At 39.6% G+C, this 24,367-nt stretch overlaps 1 protein-coding gene across 2 annotated transcripts in view; it reads left to right on the top strand.

The window, feature by feature from the left end:
* ARHGAP24 (Rho GTPase activating protein 24) overlaps positions 1-24,367 on the top strand; it is a 320,431-nt gene that overhangs the window by 135,639 nt on the left and 160,425 nt on the right. For both annotated transcript variants that reach the window (XM_053461725.1, XM_053461726.1), the window contains exon 2: positions 8,851-9,050. In XM_053461725.1, coding sequence (XP_053317700.1) covers positions 8,851-9,050 — 200 coding nt within the window. The remainder of the gene's footprint in view (positions 1-8,850; positions 9,051-24,367) is intronic.

Consider the following 24,367-nt stretch of genomic DNA (forward strand, 5'->3'; position numbering starts at 1 on the left):
CCAAATGCCCTTGACATTGTGGTATATGTACCAAAAGATTAGGGAACCTTCTGTGTTCTATAACATTGTGGGCAACGATTTCAGTGTAATTTTGAAAAGCAGTATAAAAATTGTAATTTTAAATTACTTTTTTCAGTAATTTATGGTTTTGTATGAATCTATAAATATGTATTACCCATAGGTCGTGAATCGCTGTGGTCTTAATTTCCCAGACATAGCACAAGAAGCAGTTTCAGTTCTCAAGGGCTTAATTACTGTTACTTCTTCCCTAATGAACGATTTACAACCTTGGTACCAGCTAAGCCATTGGGGAATTTGAAAACCAATCCAAAAATTCACAGGCTAAACGTTAAATCAACGATTTTCAAATCAATGTTTATTTTTTTGGGGAAGAGTTGGTTTGAAGTGATCCAGTATACACATGTTCCAGAATTGCCTATGATTTTTTTCATGGTCTCTGGTGTAGAATAGAGGACCAAGATAGTTCTCCCCTGTGCTACTCTGATGTTTAAGGATGTCTGAAGTCAGGGCACTAGACTAAGGTAATATCAATGCAGTGTCTCATGAAATAAAATATGGACACAGCTTTTTCAATCAATAGTACTTGAGCAGGGGCGTAACTAGAAACCTCAGGGCCCCGGTGCAAGAATCTGTTAAGGCCCCCCCCACCCCCAACCCATCTATCCCTTTCTCACGATCTACCCTCTCCCTCCCTACCCCCCCTTCTCACGATCTACCCTCTCCCTCCCTACCCCCTTCTCACGATCTACCCTCTCCCTCCCTACCCCCTTCTCACGATCTACCCACTCCCTCCCTACCCCCCTTCTCACGATCTACCCACTCCCTCCCTACCCCCCCTTCTCACGATCTACCCACTCCCTCCCCACCCCCCTTCTCACGATCTACTCACTCCCTCCCTAACCCCCTTTGTAGGTCACTTACCATCAACTCCTGTGTTGGCAGCGTGAGGCGTTTGTCTCGGGTGCCGGCGCTTCACTGCTGAGCGCCGGCATATGACGGCATATGCCGGCGCTCAGCGTGAAGCACCAGCACCCGAGACAAACGCCTCACGCTCCCAACACTGCACTCTGGGCAGCGCTGAGGCAGGCGGCGGCAGCGGCGACGGCGACGGCGGCAGCAGCGGCGGGGAGCAGAGGCATCCTGGATTTCTGTCAGTCAGGGGGGCCCAAGAGTTGCCGAGCGGTCGTTTTCAGCAACCGCTCGGCACCCCTTGGGCCCCCCTGACTGGCAGAACTCCAGGGCCCGGTCGCAGTCGCGACCCCTGCGACCCCGGTAGGTCCGCCACTGTACTTGAGCTTCTGTATGTATGGCTGCATTGTACCATTCAGAAGATCAACTCAAGGTGACATTATCATCTTATACAAACCCAAACCGCCAAAACGTGAAAGCAAACAATCCCTTAAAAACATGTCAATGTATTTTAACAAATTTATTTGTTATGCTTTTAATAAAAAAAAATGGACTAGTTGTGAACTACAACTCTCAGATTACGCCTCAAAATCTAGATTTCCCCTTCACTTACCTTTCCTGCCGTGTGAACGTGAGGTCTGTTTACCCATGCCCCTGTCTCCCTGCTTTGTTGCATTGTGCACAGCTTCAGTGCCTAGCACTGGGATATGGCACCATTTCCCAGCATTCAGCATTAATAGCTGGCACGCTATTTCAGTTACTGATCCTAACCCAATGTATATTCCAGAGTCCCATTGTAGTCTACGTGGGGACTTCTATTAAATTACTTATGATTAATGTATCCTTGCCAATCGAATCCCACCACTTACACATGGAAGACTCATTGAATTGGTCTGTATATCTTTTGACCCCGACAGAATTTGCTACTCATTGAATCTTGACTGTTCACTTCACACGGAAAAAAAAGCCATAAAATACTTTACATACCTGTTTAAGTATTTTCTTACAAATCAATCGTTTTCCTCAAAAAAGCACCTTCCAGTTCTTTCCTCGTTCCTTAAGTATATTACCTTGCTAGTTCAATTGCTATTATGCCACAGTTAAGTTAATGTTGTTAAGGCTTCCTGAAGTTCTATTATTTCGAAGCAAAGATGGAGAGCAGCGGGCTGTGCATGACTTTGGCAGCCAGCAGTAAAAGCATGCTTAATACAAAACATATGTGACTCATTCGACTCGAGGACTAATTGACTACCTGTTGTACTACCTGCATTCATTTCTCAGCTGCTTATGTGGTTAAGGCAGCCCTATTGTAAAATTTTGATAAGTTAATGTTTTCCAACAAAACCAATTATATACAAAATACGCTGTCAATCTGACATATGATGGCAGTTCTGGAGGGGTTGTAGCTACTCTGCCATAAAACCATAGTGAGACAAATCCTTGGTGCTCAGCTGCTCAATGAACCCATTGGGGAGACCCAATAGGTCTAGTTACACTATGAAGGTTTGTGCCCAGCCGGTACATCCTCCATTGTACATTTACCTAGCACAACATGTTTTTCTAAGGCAGAGCACTGAGATGTTTTGTCATATGTTGGCACTCAGAAGAGAGGTCTGCGGTCACAGAGTTAAGCAGTTGAGGGAGTTTGGAAAGCTTCTGTGTGTCAGGCTTAGGACAGTGTCCAACTTAAATACACCACCAGTTTTGGACATCTCTCAAGTACATTAAACCAAGTCTACAATGAGTTCTGAGTGCATGAACTTGAATGACTGAACTCTTCATGGGACAGTGTCATGGGATGTGTCATGATTTGTTATCAAGAAGGTTTCTTAGAATATACAGTTACGAGTCTGATATGAAAGATCTCTCAAAACACCATCTAATGTCCAGCAAATCTAAATATATATGATCAGGCTTAACAAATATTCCCAGATTATCTCTCTGCCAGTGTGCTCCCTGGTATACAATGCAATAACCTAGGATTTATATTTTCTTTAACTCCAAAAATATTTACTGGCGTAGTGAACAAATAATAGATGTGATTTGTTCAAGATCATTTGCATGTCGATGCTTCCTAAGTTCATATTTTGTACCTCTTACTACATTCAGTCAGTCCCATTTTAGCAAACTGATGGCTTTAAGTAGTTTTTCCACAGGCCAATTTGGTACTCCTGTGCCCACAGATAATTTAATCGGCTTATCAAAAACCAAATAGATTGAAAGATTTTCTGTAAAGATACCCTCCATTTCACTGCCAGACAACGGTGCAAAGCAAAGCCATTTGATTTTAGCAACTAAAGCAAAGTGGTCATTTTGGATATCATATAAAGTGAAAACTCCTAATTATATTAATCATGTCGAAGCAGAGATCTTTTTCTTTGGGAGACATACACTGATATCCATTTAGGCATGTAACATAACCGTACTATAATCCATTCCTATACTCCATTAAGATATAGAGTACAGGTGAAAATCTTTAAATTCATTGAGCATGGAATTACGGTATTATTACGGTATTATTACGTAATTATTACGTAAGTTTATTAAATGCTGAAGAATTCTTTTGTGTAAAAGTGAATACAAGATTTGATATCTTTGAAACTGTGTCAAAATCAATGGGGGGTCGGAGTAGCCCACCTAGTGACCACCTATGCCCTCCATTATTACTGGACAAAATGAGTCATCAGGAAGTAACATAAAAATGGTGATTGTTTTATCTTTTAAGCAATTACATTTAAGTACAAAGGATTATGCCTTTAAGATGCTTCAGGTTAAAAGCCTATCAATTGCAGTATTTAAGACGTCCATTTTACAAGGGTGTCCTGAGCCTCAAAAAGCACCCAACACAAAATGTTTTTAAAGGTCGACAGTAACATATTCATTACATTAATTTATATAGCGCCAGCAGATTCCGTAGCTCTTTACAATCAGAGTAGATAGGATAAGTTTAAAATTACAACAATAACAAACTAGTACAAAAGAGAACTTACAATCTAGTCGATTGAGGGGAGGTTTTTTTTGTGTTAACTTTATATAGTTTTTTTCCCTTGTGTCATTTAATTAGGCGCATTGAACTTGAGTTCTCTTATATATGTACTAGGTTTTGGATGATTTCTGTAGTCTCTAAAATTGTTTTCTCAGAAATGTTGTCATGTTAAATAGAGTACAATTAATTTATGCTATCATGTTTTTGAGGCGGTGTAGTTAAATTTAATTTTGCTATCTATTCTCATACACAAGTACAGGATATAGCATCAGAATTTTATTTATACATAGAAAAAGTATACACTTTCTTCTCCCAATGATTTAATTGAAAGAGAAGAGAGTTCATGGCTCATATTGATGATGCATTACATGGAGCTACACTCAACTCCACTCTGGAAGCCTAGCCAATGAAGACCAGGCATCAAATACCTATAGTATACATCACTGCTGTCCAACGTTATCCTGGAGGGATCCATAGATCCTGGATGATGAATAAGACCAAGTTTCTTTTAAGTGATTGTGTAATACATCTGATCGATAAACTATATATTGGGTCCATGGAAACTCATTGCTGAACCTAATCTCATGTGTAATCATTACACTGATAAATAGCCAAAACTGTGCAGTTTTGTATTCGTACATCATGACCCCCAAATGATATTTTAACTTTATTGAGTGACAATTTTCACCAACCAAGCGGTTCTGACTTATTACTTTGATCGACCAGTGCATCTGTTCGTCTCCAACCTACATTTTTCAAAATGTAGGTGGTGGAATGGCATCCGTTTGTGGTTACTATATTTCTATGCATGTGTGGGAAGAATATTTAAATCTATGGTATCCTAGAAACTGTGAAAATACCTCCATTAAAAGCTATGTCAAGGTTATATCCAAATGATGTAACATAGCTAGCCATGCAGAAGAATCTACTAGCATGGCGTGGCTCTGCATATGGCTGTAGTGGCTAGGGCCTGAAAAGGATGTAGGTAAAGCTGGGCAGCGATGAAGCGGTAGTGAATGTCTGTGCTAATTCTTTACTAGTATTGGAAACTGTTATTATCTACACCAGTGTCAGTGGAGGGCCGGCAACATTCAGACAAGGGGACAACTCTAGCCAATTGACCCAGTAACATGGAGGTTTAAAACATTTGGCAGGCAACACGTTCATTGCGTACTTTCCAGTCATGTGAACCACACACTTATAAAAAGAGAATTCCTACAAATCCACAAGATAAAAGTACATCAACTCGTCATGTAAATGGAAATATTGGGAACACAAGGATACCTACTTTATACTTATGTTTACACAAGTAATGCAATTAATTTATTTATTAGAACATTCAATAATCTAGGAGAGATACCTTTTTTAAAGGCAAAAAATGTTTCTACAGACAGTAGGTCTTTTTTTTAATGGCAAAAAATACCTAGTAAAGCTAACACCACAGGAGAGGTGAACATTAGAATAAATGTTAACATTAAAATCAGCTGTTTCTAGCTACAAAAGTCATCTACAACATTAACAACGTCTAGAGTGTATGATTGGTCTATTTGATGTTATTATAATAGACAAAATGTACTTTTTTTGGAGGAAATGGTTTAGTGACCCCAAACTTTTGGATGGTAGTGTATATAGGCCAGTTGTTATTGCGCTTCGCCCATATTTATTATCAGACTATGTTTACACAGTTTCTTTAAATCAATGAATGTAAAGTAACATTTTCATTTGCATATATTTTTTTTATGGTACTAAATCCAGTCCTATGGTGTTTCGAAATTCCTTTTTTTCCTGCTTAAATGTTCTGATCAAGTGTATTGTCTCACCACGCTTTTAGAAATCCGTCGTTGAAGGCCATCTAATGACCACCTCAGGGAATAGACGAGCATAAACATGAAGTTTTCAACTTTGATGAGTTATTATTTTACCTCTGCCTGTAACTCTGTGCAGGATTATACAGATGTTGCATTTCATGTTTAGTTTGATTAAGAGTAGAAATATTCTAAAGTAATACTATCATTTACTGAGCATTACATTTGCCATTTGCAAAGTTCACATATACAACGCAACTTTTTCATGTTCCTAGCTCATTTTGTTAATAACATTGTTCTCACCTGTTCAATGTAGCATTGCTACAATTCTGTTTGCCAAGATTTATTTGTAAAAAGACAAATCTTTGAAAAAAATATATAAATACTTACAAATGCACGCTTGAAATATTTCTCAAGGGCTGCCCCTATCCTCTGGAATGGCCTTCCCCGGTCTATTCGTCTTTCCCCCCTGCTTTGGTCCTTTAAAAAAATCCCTCAACACCCATTTCTTTAAGAACGGTAACAACATTGCACACTAACGCCCTCCAATATTCCTTAAGCCCACCTTTCCTAGTCCCTCTCCTGCAATACTTATACTAGTGTGGCTGGTACATCCCTAACAACTGCACTTTTACCTCTTGTATAATACACCCCGACTCCCTCTAGACTGTATGCCATCTTGTCATATACTAATTATTATGTCCTTTCTGCCCTTTGTACACCACTGCAGAATCTGATGGCGCTATATAAAACAAAAAATAATAATGATTTTAGATTATCTAAAGGAGTACAGTTCATACTTGCCTATTTACTGTACCGGCATAAAGTGTGATGTCACACTTTGTCTTACGTAGTCAAGTTGGACGTCCATCTTTATGGATTTTTGGTTGGTCTAGCATCACCTGTCTGATGTTGAAACATGGGCAGTGCACTTTTGACCATGTAATAGAAAAGAACCAACAAAAAAAAAGCTAATATAAATTATAAAAATCATATATGCTAAACTCTATTAATCATGGCAGCTCAGTGGGCTCAAACAGTTATTACATAGTCTTTTTGAGCTTAGTCCAGCAGGGTAGTTAGTGAGTAGTTGATAAAAGAAAGAGGCATACATATGTCATTAAGAAATAATGTAGAGTAATTGAAAATAATCCTGACAAATAAACTATTTTTGATAAACAATGTATTATCTGGAAAATAACATGAGAACTCGTTTTATATGATTACATAACCATGGCAATTTGACACCTATATTGGTAAATGTCAAATATATAATACTTTTTTGTTAAATTAAAATATCTTTTACGTGCACTTTGTGCATAACTTAAAACAATAAGGTCTACTTTTAGGTTCAGATAGGTCCGTTTGTTAAAGTTTAGGTTGCCAGAAGCATTACTGAGTAGCACAGAGACTTATCTAACCTGGCAGTTATTGACAGTACTTGAGTGCTTTCGCGTTATCATTCATTTCAAGTCTCACTTGTCGTTGCTGTCAAGCCCTGTCAAGGGTCTACAGGAGGCAAGATTGCAATGGAGTTGGCTGTTGGGTTTGCCAGTTTATTCTGATTCATTAGGAGTCTGACCAGTATCATCTCGCCTATTCCAAAGCAGTTGAATTGGCTCTGTTGTGATGGAGTCCTGTTCCACTTTTGATTTTATTATTTATTTTATGCTGTTCTTTTTAAGCACGCTAGTAATATATTTTAGTTAGTGTGTCAATCCAATAACATTACTGATTAGGAACCAAAAATGTATTAGTCATGGGTAATTCTTCATATTTAGAATTCTTCTTTGTCACCAGATCTTGAAAACAATATAGCTATCTATAAATGTTTTTCTTGGGCAATTGTTGCTGTAGAGATAACTACCTTATTACTTAGTGATTTAATATTGTTTACTTAGTGCTATACCAGAAGACGCAATTATTTCTGGGTAGCATGCATTGAACTATTTTATTATGTATCTTACATGTATCATTAGGTTTTTCTTTCTAAACGTAGTCGAGTTACTGATCAGGCAAAGATGAACAATAAGTCATCCTTTGACCAATGTTGAAATGCTGTTGAGTGCTATCTAGTTACTATTGAGTCCTGTCGAGAATTGACTGCAGTAGAGTTTGGTAGTCTGTCCTGTTCCATTAAAACTTTAAGGTTCATTCACTAAAAAGTTAAAATGCTAGTTGGATGTACAAAGGCAAAACAAAGCAAGCAAATTGTAGATTCCTTAACCCACAAATTGTTTGCAAGTCGAAACATGTGAGTCACCAAAGCCCCTTCATCCCCGGTCAGAATCTTAAAAAAAAGTCCTATAAATAAAAAAAAAGGAAACTTTGATCCACTTATTAATCAGTGGTGTGTGTGTGAAATGACGATTGACAAACATCTCACCATGTCATGTGTGATGGGATGGGGCACACTTAAGTAACCTCAGTGAAGCATAGAGCACAAAATATGAGGGATGTTACCTTACTATAGGTAACATAGAGTTAAATAACTATACCCTATAGGAGCCACAAAGCTTAAAGATTAATATTTTCAGTGTTTTGTGGCTCACTACTAAGAAGATATGATGTCCTGGGCGCGCTGGTCTCACAGAAGCAATTTCAATATACAAAAATAGCCAGGCTAATGAACAGTGTGTCTTTTTTTAATCAAATCATTTAACAAAAAATTAACAATCACAAACAATATCTGTTTAGTATATTGCATTTTATAATGTAATTCATGAAATAAAGTTATTATTTAGAATTGAAGAATCTGGTTATCAATGATGAAGAACGCTACACAGATGAGTTTTGGTTCATTATTTTACAAAGGAGTAAAAAGGAGAAGTTGATGCAGAAAAAAGTAACTTTTTTGTTCTTGCCACTACGTAACACACTCTATACCCTGTTCCTTTAAACTGTTCGCCATTCACAGCTGAACCACACATTAAAAAGTAGGTTATATCCCCGCTGACTGCCCCAGGCTGGGATACAAGCTTGAAGAATACACCTCAGACTCTCATGGTACACCTTTTGTTACCGTGAACAATTTATTTTCCTGCAGTGCCTTTATGTAAGGTGTTCTTTTTCCTTTCTAGTACAGATAATTTCATATATTTCTTCTTTACCCTCTTGTTTCTTCACCAGAAAAGTCTATCAGTCTGATAATGGATGACTACAATGTCTCTGCGGAGAGTCCTCAGATTGGCCAAGGCCGGCAGAACGCAATTAAATGTGGATGGCTACGGAAGCAAGGAGGCTTTGTCAAAACCTGGCACACTCGTTGGTTTGTCCTCAAGGGAGACCAGCTCTATTATTTCAAAGACGAAGATGAAATGAAACCTTTGGTGAGTAAACAGAACTTATGAACAGGTTAAACATACAGTTTAAGATTTAAGTAGATAAGAACCCGGAAACCCATATATTTTTTGTTTACATTTCCAAATACTTATGCTCACAGTCAAAGAGAAATATAAAATCACAAAGTGATAAGTGGCGTGTTGAACAAAACAATAAATTAGATATTTTACTGTGATGAAATTATACTTTCACATTGATTGGCTCATGCCCAACATTTTTTCTAAGGTAAGACGCATTTATTCTAAGGAGGGTTTTCTAGCATTCATGGATTTTGAGAGTTGACAGAAAATAATCGTGAATGGCTTAGATCTACAAAGAATGATCCATGGATTGGCATCCATCGCTTACTTGTTTTTCGACAAACAACGACAAATGTGTGGTTAAATGTACAGAGACAAAACTTTTAGTATGTTTAACCCCTTAAGGACAATGGGCGGTCCCTAAACCCATTGAGAACCATGCATTTTGAGCCTGTACATGTACGGGCTTAGTCATTAAGGGGTTAATAAAAAGAAAAATATGAAATATATTCAGAATTTTCTTTCCTCTGTATGTTTAGATACTTACTCATTTGTTCTCACCTTCTATTCTGCCACTGTTCCAACAGGAGAACAATCTCATTCAATCCTGGTGATATGTGGCAACATTAAGTATATTTACTGAGTTTATGCTATATCTTATTAGACTGAATGTTAACAAAAAAATGTATATATATGTTATTAAACAAGATAATTGCTACTTGTAATGGCACGAAAACTACATACAAGTTACAGGATTTGTAAGGCTACTTTTTTTTCTGAAATGCAAAGATTGTTATTTTAATACACTAGAAAAATGCACATTACGTTGTATTTTCTGCAACAAAGAACGTCTGCCGAGTAAAATTATAAATGATCCCAACTTCTGTAATGTCAGCACAACATGAATGCAGACTTTATTTGTTTTCTATAAATTGCAGAGTGTATCAGAACTGAATAACCTATAAATCTTTTTTGGTTATTTTTAGGACTCTAGACCTGATCATGAGTGCCGTACTTACGGCATTGGGTACTGTTTGGCAGTTTTAAAAGGTCATATACAGTATGGGACCACTTTGGTGGAACTTCTGCATAGAAAACCAGACGGTTGAAAGACATCTTTTGTGTCATTGCAGCTGAATTGGAGGGATTTCTAGTGCGTGTTTTGCAGTTTCCAGGAAGCAATCTGTTACTTGGCATTTTTCTTATGGTAATTTATACACCACACCATAAGCTTAAGGCTGTTTCTATGAATGTCGTGTGTCATACTTCCAGAAAGGCAGTTGACGCACAACAAATTCTCAAACATGCTTTCGATCCATGCATGATGTTTTGGTCTGGGAGACACAATTCCATGGCAGCAGAACCCAAAGATAATTTGTGATGTCTTACATTTTAAAGCATTAAAATGTGCAATATATGGGCATTAGAAACCACCTTAGAGGGATGGTTGAGAGTCTCATACAGCCCCAAATGTAGAACCCATATTAAATCACTTTGTCAGTATTTGAAGATGCATTTTTAACCTGTATGGAAAAAAGCTTCCATTATCCAGTTTTGGCTGCTTAAAGCAGTGTAACGGAGTCACCTCAGATTCCTTGGAACTCCTGCTCGAGCTGGTGCTGATGCTAGCTGGTAGTGAGTAAAGTACTGGAAAGCAGGAGGGCGTTCAGCTGACCTTCTGGAAGGCAAGGAGTTGTGTGGGAGCAAACATATCAGGGACATTCTGCTGAATCCCTCAATGCATTTGCACGGGGGAGACAATTTTAATTTAAAGGGGATATGGAACTGTCATACGTTAAAGTTTATAAAATGGCTGCAGTGACCCTGTAAATTGCTGCTCTAAGGATACGCTTGATTTCATTTTGTTAAGTTGATGACTGTTGTCGATTAGTTCAACCAGCCTTCATAGATTTAAAAGATAAGAGAGAGTGTTGGGGCAGGACTACTAAAACCAATACAATAGTAATATGTAGTTTTTATAAATGAAATGATCTTTTTGAAGCTTTGAAATGCAAGGTCAGATATAGTTAAAAGGGACTGCACACCCTCAGTACTAGTAAGGTATACATCTTTAAAAAGCTCATTCCTTTTTTAAAATAATATACGATTTTGCTTGTTGAAGACATTACCTTTAAAGTCTTCGTGTTTAAAAAGAACTCACTCCCATCGCACCTATCACACACATCTCTCCCATCACACCTATCACACAAAACACCTTACACCTATTACATATCACTCTCATCACACTTCACAGACAAATCACACACACATCGGTCTCTCACATTTGTCACACAAATCAACTCTCCTACCACACAAAGCACCTCACATCTATCATACAAAGACTTCATACCTATCACACAAAACACCTCAAAAGTATCACACATTACTCCCATCACACAAATCACACATCATTCCCATCACCCCTACCATACACATCACTCTCATCACACATATTACACAAAACCCCTCACACCTATCACACATCACTCCCATCACAAAAACATCTCATTCAATAACCCTTCACTGGTGAATGTGGCCATTACAGTGTCTTAAGATCTGAAAAGTTTTTCTGTTTCACGTGCATAAGCATGGAATGGCAGGCATGAGGGGCTGTAGACTGCTGTGATGTAATACATAGGGGATGGCTTTGTTTCTAGGCAACAGTATTATTTTAACAAACTTTTAAACACATTTAGGACAAGAGGTCCCCTAGTTGGAACAGCACCTTTATTGAATGGTACATTTCCTACAAGAGAAATGTGCATTTGCCAATTATTTCAGAAACCATACATTGAGATAATACCTATATATTGAGAAAACATTCCGGCAGCTGTGATGTGGTATGATGAAAGCACACTGCATTAATGAAGATGCAGAACTTGTTAAAATTGATAACATGCTCCTTTTTGCCTTATTACATTACTTTTGTATTTCCCTTGGGTCTTGGTTTGCAAATAAAACAATCAGTTATTTTTGTCTGCAGACCTGACGTTCTTAAACTGTAAACTGCATTTTTACTTTCTTCTTTTAAATGAAGCACCAGCAATTTGCCGACACTACTAAAGGAAAAATACCGATCTTCTTTTAATGTATTCTGTAAGTAAAAAAAAAAAAAAAGTCTCACATGGGCTTTAAAATATATCAGATCTAAATATTCAATAGGAATTACAAGAAAGATGTATCTATATAATTTAGAATGAAAAAGAACTTGTTTGCTAGTGAAAACACACTGGAGTTTAAAGCATTCCACGCTACGCAGGAGGAGAAAGATTTAATCCATGCTTAAAATGCTCTATGTCAGCATTTAAAAGGGAGAGAGAAATGGATTTTCTGTTATCTGACTATAGGCTTATGTTACCTTCCCGCTTCTCTGAGACATTTGCATTTCATATAGGATAACCCAGTTACAACGCTATGTGATTATTCTGTAATGTTGATCTTAGCTGTCCAATGTTGAAAAGGTTGCAACAGCGTTTAGGCACATAAAAATATTTTGAAGATTTGAAACGTACGCTATATGACTGCCTGGTATTTTGTGTCTCATCTTGATACGAAGTCCAGGGCCCCCCTGGAATATAAGGAAAGGGGGAATATGACTGCTGGTCCAGGTCAGGTCATTGGGAGGTCAGGATAACTTTGGCCCTTATTGAATAGTGGGGCGCAACATTGTTGCATGGTAGGGTTTAAAAGTTGAGGGCAAGGGCACTCCTACCTCTTTTCCTGCCTGGAGCCTAAGGTCAGGCATTGTCCCTCCCATTGTTACTGTACTGTAATTTTCATTCTGCATGTGTTTGGTTCTGCTTCTCTGTGGTTTTCTTTTTAGTCACAGCGCGGAAGATCCCCCCCTTTTTGGTCAGCATGGAAGTGGTGGCATCTGGAAGCTGCGCCCGAATGTGCTTGGGGAGGCGGGTCCAGCGGGTGGCTGATGGCACCCGCTGGGCCAGAACTCTTGCTATCACGTAGTTTGTAACCGCCTGCTGGGCTTAGGCCTAGCAGCTGATGGTTGTTATTGGTTTTGTCAATGTTATGTGTTTATGGGGGAACTGTTGATAAAGCTGTGGCCAATGCCCTTACCCACACCAGTGAGTCATGTCTTTATTTATGGTGGGTGAAGGTGTTGGATTCGGTCCGTAGGAGCAGCTGGGCTTAAGCAGTCATGACTTCTAATTAAACTTTTGGAAGGAAGTTGAGACCCTCACAGTACATACGCTACTAGAACTCATTTTTTTATGACTATGTATGATAATACTATAATATAATTTATATTACTTTTCTTTTTATAATTTTGATATTTTAAACTTGAGGTTTTTCTGATTTGCCAATCATCAAGGACTGTTGCATTAGTGTCTCTTTTCACAGTGATAGTAAAGAAAATATGTGGAAATATTGTACCTGATGAGCAATCTGCATATGCACAAACTTGGTCAGATAAGTACTATATCCAAGTGTTTAACTGCGCTAACCCTACATGCTCCCTCTGAACCCCACAGGAAATATTGGGAGGTAAAAACCTCTGCTTTATGGTAACCCTTTGGGCAGCTTACATAACAGCTGTAAATCAAAATAAATCTTGTCATGAGTGGTATATGTTTTCCTTTGGTGCTTCCCTAGGCGTGACCCACCATCTTCACTCCAGGGTTCCTTGATATGACGTCATGTCCTGGCACTCCATGTCTTAAAGGCACACAGCGCCAGCTAATGCCATCTGCGGAGGCTCAAGAGGGCAAGGTGACTGTCATATAAGATAAATAGTACCATGATTGCGCAAGAATAAATGCCTTAAAATATGTTTTTCTCAAGCAAAGGAAGTGGATTTACTGGAAAGAAAACATTTTATATTACGCTTCCCTTTTAAGATTAGTATTACGGCTATTCATATCAAGGCAGGAGGTTTGAAATATCAAGGTCCTTGGAACAGTCAAACCCTTATTGAGAAGTCAGGCGTTTAATGAGTTTTAATAGCAAGAAAGGTCTGTGTAAATGAAGTCTGGTAGAAGCTGGAAAGAGCATTGAATACATCAAACAAGAAAGTACTAAACTACTATACCATGTTAAAAGAAGCATGTCCTTTATAAAGAACAAAAATTGAAATTAATACCAGACTTTAACAATGTCCTGCTCTTTTACAGCAAGGGCATAGTTCTTCTAACTGGGCGTAAATGAATTATATGTTGTAAAAATAGGGGTACCAGGGGTTAGTATAGGGTTTTTTCAATTCTTGACAGCATTTATCTTTTTTAAAGAAGCAAATAAAGGTCTTTAACCCCTTCGTGACAAAGGCTGATTTTACTTTTTGTACCCTTCGTGACAATGGCCGTTTTAACATTTCTGCGCTGCTCGTGTTTAGCTGTAATTTTCTTCTTTCCCGTTTACTGAACCCACACAAGTTATATATTGTTTTTTTCAGGACAAGAAGGGCTTTCTTTAGATGACATTGTTTTGATTGTATCATATTATTTACTATTAAAAAAAGTTTAAAATATGGTGAAAAATTTTGAAAAAATGACCTTTTTCTAACTTTTAGGGCCACATTTGGGGCATGCGCATTTTTCAATGTTGAACTTTGGCATTTGGGGATCCACTGCCCATGCCCTATTTGGTACATCCTTGAGCTGGGCCATTTCAGTGTGCCCAATAAAACCATATATTTTTGAAAACTAGACACCCCAGGGTATTTCAAATGCTAGTATTTTAACTCTTTCCATGCACCATATCTACCACCAGTCTTTGTCAAACTTTGTGGTAGTCATTTTTTTGCATTTGTTTTGTCACACACATTTTACTTCAGGTATGAATTAAAAGGTTCTGGTATATGTCACTATCATAAAACACCCCAATATGTGTTCAGCAACATCTCCTGAGTACAGCGATACCTCACATGAATGATTTTGTCTGGATGTTTGGGGGCAAAAGGGCCACATTTGGGGCATGCGCATTTTTCAATGTTGAACTTTGGCATTTGGGGATCCACTGCCCATGCCCTATTTGGTACATCTTTGAGCCGGGCCATTTCAGTGTGCCCAATAAAACCATATATCTTTGAAAACTAGACACCCCAGGGTATTTTAAATGCTGGTATTTTAACTCTTTGCTTTCACACATTTTACCACCAGCATTTTTTCAAAGTTTGCAGTAGTATTTGTTTGTGTGTATTTTTCCCCCACACACCTACTTTATGTATGAATTTACAGCTCCTGGTATATGCCGCTGTCACAGGACACCCCAATATGTGTTCAGCAACATCTCCTGAGTACAGTGATATCCCACATGCATGGGTTTGTCATTTTTGGGGGGAACTAAAAGGCCACATTTGGTACGTGTGCATTTTTGTTAATTGGAAATTAGATGTGTGGCCATCCTTCCCCCCATGTTAATTGGGACATTGTTGAACCCGGCCAATTCAATTTACCCCATCAAATCATAAATTTTTTTAAAGTAGACACCCCATGGGCATTTAATATTCTTTCTATGCGAGAATTGTTTTAAGCTAATGTGCTAATTTTAGGACTTGCTCACAAAAAAATATTTTTTATATATATATTTTATATATTTTATTTTTTTGCCTTTTTTTTTTATTTTTTTTTAACATTTTTTTTTAACTTGAAGGTTCCCCTGATGACATCAGTGGGAAATTATTTTTACATTTTACTGTTTTTTTTAACAATTTTTTTCTAATTATTATTATTATTTTATTTTTCAATTTATTTTTACTAATCACACTGTGATTAGAAAGCTGGGCTCCATTGACTTACATGGTTGAATGCAGTACCTGTATTCAACCTGCAAGTGGAGCCTGAGTTCTCTAGAGGGTCTGGAGACCATCTAGCGAACTTTTTCATCTTTATTGGTTTTTTTCCCGGGCCGCCGCCATCTTGCGGATTGCGAAGATTACTTGCAGCTGCGGCTGTGACCGCTCTCCGGAGCGGTCACAGCCCGTCCTGGGGTAAGTATTTGGTGTCGCTGAATGCCTCCTGATCGAGGCATTCCAGCGACACCATTTAAGTTTAGGAGGTGTTCGTTGATCGCCTCCTAAACGCTTTTAAAACGGGCGTCCGCCGCCATACAATTTATGGCGGTTGTTGACGCCCCGGGGAGGGGCCAGACATGGCCCCTGGTGCCGATCGTGGCGTTGCTGAATGCCTCGAGGTCGAGGCATTACAGCAAAGCCGTTTGGGTGCAGAAAGCGAACGTAGATCGCTTTCTGCACCCGTTTAAAGACATGCCGGTCCTGGCACGTCAATTGTCGTAAACGACTTGTTTTTCCGTGACGTGCCAGAACTGGCAATTGTCATTAAGGGGTTAAATGGGATGAAAAGGTCAAACATATGTTTTCTCCAACAAATTTTATTTTCATACTGTAGCATTATGCGTTTATTAAGAGATTGCAAACAGCACGGTTTTGTGAAGGACAGATCACGTCAGACCAATTTAATTGGATTTTATGATGTTGTGAGTAAATGTATAGATCAGGGTGTTGCTGTAGATGTTGTCTATTTAGATTTTGCAAAAGCATTTGACACTGTTCCACACCAGCGGTTATTGTATAAGCTAGGACAAATCGGTCTTGGAGAAAATGCCTGTGCTTGGATTAGCTTAGTGACAGGGTGCAAAGAGTTGTTGTTAATTGTAAAGTGGGGTGCCTCAAGGTTCTGTCTTGGGTTCAGTTCTTTTTAACTTTTATTAATGCTCTTGCAATAGATATTGGAAGTCACTTGTCTGTGTTTGCTGATGACACAAAATTAGGTAAGATTATAATGTCTGACCAGTATGTAGCTTCTCTTCAGCCTCCGTGGACACTATCTCATGGGCAGAGATAGGGGAGCGGAGAGAAAGGCTGGCAATCCCTTAGGGGAATTACATAGCCCTACAGGTGAGGACACAGGTGAGGGCAGGAACACCTAGGAGCCAGACGGAGGGGCTCTACCTGTGAACCAATATAAAAATCGTGCACACCCTTCCATCAGTGCTTAGTTATTGAGCCTTCTTGTTAGCTTTGCTCTGCTCAGACCCAGTCCCTTCCGTGTTTAGCCAATGCTACTTGATTGAACTCCCGGCACCCGACTTTGGAATCGTTTTCTGGACTGTTTGTCTCCTATCCTGACCCGGCTCGTTACCCGTTGTTGCACCATTGCCGCTTGCCCTGATCCTGGTTTGCCTCTTGGACTTCGCTTCAGAATCTGGCCTCCTGTTTGACCATCCTGCTCCACGCTTCCAACCAGTCCTGCTTCAACCTGACAGGTACCAAAAATAAGCATGCAACTTACACTGCATTGCATTGGGAAAAGCAGAAAATAAGAAGGACAGTGCAGTGGTTGCAAAGCCAGTAAGGTATTGGCATGCATAAACAGGACTATTAAATCACGAGATGAAAATATAATTTTACCTTTTTATAAAGCAATGGTGAGGCGTCACCTTGATTATTCAGTGTAATTTTGGGCACCAGTTTTTCAGAAGGATGTTCTAGAGCTGGAGAAAGTGCAGAGGTGGGCTACAAAGTTAATTAGAGGAATGGAGAATTTTAGTTATGAAGAAAGACTAGAAAAACTGAACTTGTTTTTACTTGAAAAGAGACATTTAAGAGGGGATCTGATCACATTGTACAAATACATACAAAGTCAGTATAAACAGCTCTCTAGTGATCTATTCACCAAGAGGTCTCTACAAAAGACACAGGGTCGTCAGTTGAGGAAAGGAGATTTCAGCATCAGCATAGGGAAGTGTTCTTCACAGTAAGAACAATAAGAATTGGTAATTGCCCCAAGTAGGGTGTTTTGCCTTCTTCTGGATTAACTTTAGAACTTTAGAAAAGGGTATGTGTGAAAGGTTGAACTTGATGGACTGAAGTCTTTTTTCAACCTACGATACCAGGGGTGTCCAAGTTTTTTCTGCAGTGGGCCACTTCATCAGAAATGTAAGTGTGCGTGAGCCGCACTCATTTTTCACTGAGAGAAAATATGGCTTTTTAGCTTTATAATGCATATTAAAACTTATGCATATTAATTTGGTGATAATGAAAAAAAGCAGTGGACAAACTGTTTTTTGATCAACTTTTATATGTCATTCTATCAATACTGAATTACTTACACAGTACAACAAAGTTAAAATAGCCAAATAAAACTGCACAAGGCTGGAGCACACAGCGGGTGTCAGCCAGTTTAAACCCAGCCTGTACTCACAGAGTTGATCAGGGCCAGATTAAGAGCATCACAGGCCGGGTGCTGAGGATTTTTGGCCTTTTTATGGAAATAAATAAAATAGACAGAATCTTAACTCCTCAGCGTCCATGTGTACTGGATAAAGATGACATGAGTGCTAGGCAGATACTATAGGATAGAATCTTATGTGATGGGACTGGGAGTAATCATACACGGGATGCCTCAAGCCACAATTTAGTACCACTGATTTTTTTTAATACAATATGCAGATTGAAATATATTAAATAACACAAAACCTTTACTTTGCCTCTCACTGATTTCTGGACAGGCTCTGCCACACCGACACCTAAACACACACCAGGCTCTGCCACACCGACACCTAAACACACCCACCAGGACAGGTTCTGCCACACCGACACCCACACATTCAACAGGGCAGGCTCTGCCACACCGACCCCCAAATACACAGACCAAGACAGGCTCTGCCACACCAACCCCCAAATACACACACACCAGGACAGGCTCTGCCACACCCACACCCAAACATACACACACCAGGACAGGCTCTGCCACACCGACACCAGCATCAGGGTGGGTTGATCTACACAAAGCATAAAAATGCTTTCCACACTGCTTTGTTGTGTTTGCCCCCTTGTGTATTGATGCCCCAGCCATGTCCCCTTTATTATTAATGTACTCCCCCCCCAGACCCTTGATAATTGCCCCATGTGCATTTGTGCCCCCAGCCAGCTCGCTTTGTGCATTTATGTCCCCACACCCTTGTGTATTGATTTTTATGCAATGCCCCCAGCCAGCCTCCCTCCCTTGTGTATTGACGCCCCACCCCCTTTTGTACTGGTTACTGTAATGTCCCCCATACCCATGTGTATTGTAAACAGCCACCCACCCACCGCTTTTTGTATTGATTTATATGTGACGCCCCAACCACCCTGTTGTGTGCTTATAACCCTTATACCCCCCTTTTTGTATTATTAAATTGTTGCCCCCCTTTGAATATGGGTCCCCTTTTACCTATTTATTTTTTTAAATAGTTTCTTTTTGTGCTGGCTTCTTCCCCTGCAAACCAGTCTCCTCCCACATGCTCCTCTCCCCGTCACGAGGAGTTGTTCCGTGTGAGCCCACCCCCTTGAGCGTCATGTTGCATCTTCAAAGGGGTGGGGCGAAGAGCCTCATTAAGGCATTGGGCGGCTTGGTGCCTGCATGCCAGCCGCTTCAAAATCATAAAGCGGCTGGCGGAGGCAGCCGCAATTGCATCTTGGCTGGCCCACGGTAAATCTCACATGGGCCGCATGTCGAAGTCCTGCGTGCCGGATTTGGCCCGCAGGCTACACTTTGCACGCCCCTGTACAACAGCTCTGTTCCGTTCTGAATCATTACCTAACTACCTAGGTACTTAATTATCCACAAGTCTTTTTAATTAAACTAAAGGTCTCCTTCATATTATGAATTCATCATTCCTGTTTTGATTTAAGAAAGTTAGGTATCGTAAAAGCCAAACAAGAATATAAAGATAGTCAGGGAAATAAATGGTCCTTCCGCTCTCCATCATTGTGAATTCACCTTTTGCATCCCATTTATTAGAATGCTACGTATATTGGTGTCAGTCTAGGATTCTTAACCCCTTTGGACAATTAGCCTGTCTCCACACAATCCAGTTACTGTGGTACACCACAGCTGTTCAAGCTCCCATAAAGGTAGCTAAAATAATGAAATCCTGATTTTTCTAAGTTGAAAGTTAGGAAGTGAGAGATTGCATCTTTCCTGAAAAAATATCTCTGATCAAAATACATATTTGTGAAGATGAAATTTGTTGTCTGACGCCAACATTTACTCACATACTCTAATTCACATGTAAACTATTTTTGATATTTAATAAAACTATACCTTATACCCCCTGTATGCCACTCTGTCCCCCAGATGTGCCTTATACCCCCTATATGCCACTCTGCCTCCCTGATATTCCACTCTGCCCCCCCTTAATGCCACCCTGCCCCCCTGATTTGCCTTATACCCCCTATTAAGCACTCTGCCCCCTTATATATGCCTTTTGGGGTGGGCAGCCGGTGACCGCCGCCGGGGCTTCTATGACTGAGCGGAAGGTCACGTCATGCCGGTGCTCCGTCATGGAAGCTCCGGCGGAAGTGTCAGGTAGCAGCGGAGGTTGTCTGCACGCATTGAGGAGGATCCAGGTCCACTGCAGCGCTGCGGGCGATCTGGATCTTAGTCTTATAGTCAGACCTCTGAAAAAAAACCTTGTCTTATTGTTATTTTTTTTTTTTTTTTTTGGAGGTGTGGAGCAGAGCCCTGAGAGGGACTGTTTTTTTAATCTTGCCCGCTCCCACTGAATTTCTGAAAATGACCACACACTCCAGCAATGTGTGTGTTCCACTCCCGCCCGCTACTGCAACAAATGTTGTCAAATCCCGCCCACACCCCCTTATGTGATCCTCAGATTTCCGTGACTTCACGTGACTCTGCTGGGTTCCTGGGCGGAACAAGAGAAGAGCTGCTTTGTGGGAGCAACGCGAAGGCAGCCTTGCAGGAGTGCGCGGGATAACCGGGACCCGCAGGTACATTGTCTGACCGCCCGCAACACCCGAAAAACCGCCTACACTCTCAAGTTTTTTGACCCAATGCAGTCCTCTAGTGTGGAGAATAAATCTTAGCATATGTACAAAACAAGGCACTAACTAGATTTTCACATAAATGTATTAAAACTAGATATAGCGTCTGTTTTTAGTTTTCCATTTAAGAGGATTGCTTTGGAGACATATACTTTAAAATGTCATGGAAGCAATTTACTTAAGATTTCTTCCACAAATTAGGTCCCACTAAAAAACCCTGATTCATGTTCAACAACATTCCCTGGGTAGAATAATATCTCACATGCATATATTTTTTTAAATTTTATAAGGGAGCAAAATGCTCTCTTATACACTACACTATTTTTTTTTCAAGTTTGAATCGGGGCAAGAAAGTTTTGTCAATGTATATTTCTTGTGGGAGGGTGTGTAAGGTGTATGGGCACCTATTTTTTTTATTACTTTCTGCACTTTTTTTGACTGGAGATGCCTTTGAGGTGTTTGAAAACCTCAGGGATCACTGGATGGTCCCCTTGTGATGTCATGGTGACTTCTCTGAAGTCTGTTTTATTATTCTTGAATTTTATTTCATTTTTCTGTATTTTTTACTATTTTTAAAATACTTTAATTTGTAATTTTTCTAAGTGTTTCTCCCTCTTTTCACTTGAATCCCCATTGCTGCTGATCATAGAGAGATAAGCAACCAGGGTTCCATTGAAGTGTATATAACTATCAAAGATCGGTTTTTAAAAGAAAAACACATCTATTTTATGTCTGAGCAATATAACATTTACCATATGCGTAACTGTTTTAGGAATGTTTACAGACTCAATTTTGTTATACTTTTGTTACTTTGTGTGCTTTTTTTCTGAACACGGGCACAGAATGATGGATAACCCTAATTTCTTTCTCAAATACAAAGTAATCCATTACAAGCCTTGACATTTTTATGTGCTCACAAGTTAACCATTTAGGTTGCAAAGGGGTGGGTAATCTACTGTGATGTCATTGCAGAAAATAGACGTGCTGTGATGTGTGTCATGCTAACTCAAGGAGGCAACCTAAAGTGTGATCCTTATGTTCTTCTAACACTTCTTAACTCTTATTAACTTTGTATCCCAGCTCTGTATCTTCAGGAGTGCACCAGACTTAATTTTAGTGTAATATGGAATTGCTCTTTTGTATGTTTATTCTTGGACAAAGGAATCACATGACTTCCATTGTATCACTGCCTTTTGGTTGTTTTTTATTCCCAACATATAATATCCTTTAGTTTAATTATGATCAAAACGTTAATTTCGATTCATGATTTACCATTACATAAATTATGGTGGGTAAAGGTGATGGAAACCCTTCCACTTAAATCTAAGGGGTAGTAGAAGCATAATTAAAGATTCATCTACAGACACCAGACAAGCCAGAAGGCTTGTTTTTCCCTCAGAAATCTCATGATGCTGCCACAACCACAAGGGATTCTGGGTAGCCGCATGCAAATAAGCGGATATAGAAGCAAAGGTGATAATTGTTACCCTTATTTGCATGCGCCTCCAACACCATACACTTATTCATACATACACATAGCTACTCCAACACTATGCATATACACATATAAATGTACTTGCATACATGCACATGTACACTCTAACACATTAAATGTACATGCACATGCACACTCTCTTATAATCCATGCAGCTCACACATGTTCCCCTTCCTCAGTCTCCCTCTTTTTTAGCTCTAAATTGTTTCACATGAGCTACTGCAATGTTTTAACCTACCTGTGCAAGTAATTTCTCTATTTTAAAAACTTTGTTTTCAGTGATCTATTTAAGTTAGTTTGAAAACAGTTAATTTCATATAAAGATTTTTTTTTCTTGCATTATACGAACTGTACTGGTGCTCTCAGTTGGTCTTACATGATGTTATGGACCACACTGATATTAGGAACTATGTGTTTTCATATGTATGTTTTCATTTGACTAATGTGTTTTTCAAATATACTTTAAAATATAAAGTTGGTCCCTATTTTAAACAAAAATATTGGGGCCAGAACCAGACATGTGCTGCGTGACCAGAAATGGCACCATGAAATATAGGGCTGGTATTCAATTATTTTCAGTGCTGGTTTTAACTCCCAGTACAGACCTGTTTACATTTTGTAGGAGCCAAGAAAACATATTGGTGTACCCATTCCATCTATTACCGTATTTGCTCGATTATAAGACGAGGTTTTTTTCAGAGCAAATGCTCTGAAAAATACCCCTCGTCTTATAATCGGTGTCGTCTTCTAATCAGACCTCAAATAGAGGTCTGATTAGGAGACTAAGATCCAGATCCCCCGCACCGCTGCAGGGGACCTGGATCCTCCTGTCGTCGCCCCCCCCCCCCACACACTTACCGGTGCTTCCGGAGGTGAAGTTGGCAGCGGGGGTTTGTATGCGTCCGTCGCAAATACCTTCCCCGACTGTCAGAGATCAGAGTTCCAGAGTTCCTGATCTCTGACAGCCGGGGAAGGTATTTGCGACGGACGCATACAAACCCCCGCTGCCAACTCCACCTCCTTCCGGCTGCCGCGGAATGAGACGTCAACCCGCTGCCCCGGCAATCCAGCAGGAAATTGGAAGCACCGGTAAGTAAGTAAGTGTGTGTGTGTGTGTGTGTGTGTGTGGCATTTCTGGAATGCCTTACACCCCTATATGCCACTCTGGCACTTAGGGGGTTAAAAGGCATATTATGGGGCAGAGTGGCATATAGGGAGGTATAAGGCATTTCAGGAGGCAGAGTGGCATTAAGGGAGTTAAAAGGCATTATATAGAGCACTCTGCCTCCTGAAATGCCTTATACCTCCCTATATGCCACTCTGCCCCATAATATGCCTTTTAACCCCCTAAATGCCAGAGTGGCATATAGGGGTATAAGGCATTTCTGGAGGCAGAGTGCTCTATATAATGCCTTTTAACTCCCTTAATGCCACTCTGCCTCCTGGAATGCCTTATACCTCCCTATATGCCACTCTGCCCCATAATATGCATTTTAACCCCCTAAATGCCAGAATGGGATATAGGGGTATAAGGCATTTCTGGAGGCAGAGTGGCACATAGGGGGTCAAAAGGCATACCATGGGGCACAGTGGCATATAGAGGGTTAAAAGGCATATCATGGGCCACAGTGCCATATTGGTGTGGCAAGCCTGGGGGCAGATGTGCGTAACTGGGGGACAGGTTGGAAAATACAAGAAATAAAAACAAAAAAAAAATATTTTTCTCAATCATAGCTTTTATTAAAAAAAATAGTTTACATGAATTAACATTTACTGGTAAAACTTTTTTCCTTTAGGGTCGTCTTATATTCAGGCTTTTTCTTTTTTTCCTAAGTTAATATTCAGATTTTGGGGGGTCGTCTTATAATCAGGGTCGTCTTATAATCGAGCAAATACGGTATTTTTTTCTCTTTCTACCTCCTGTCTTTAGTTTCTCTTTACTTTTTACCTAATTATTGTGACTTAAAATGCCAAGAAAAATTGTACAAG

The sequence above is a fragment of the Spea bombifrons genome, chromosome 1 (genome assembly GCF_027358695.1).
Source record: "Spea bombifrons isolate aSpeBom1 chromosome 1, aSpeBom1.2.pri, whole genome shotgun sequence".
NCBI lineage: Eukaryota > Metazoa > Chordata > Amphibia > Anura > Pelobatidae > Spea > Spea bombifrons.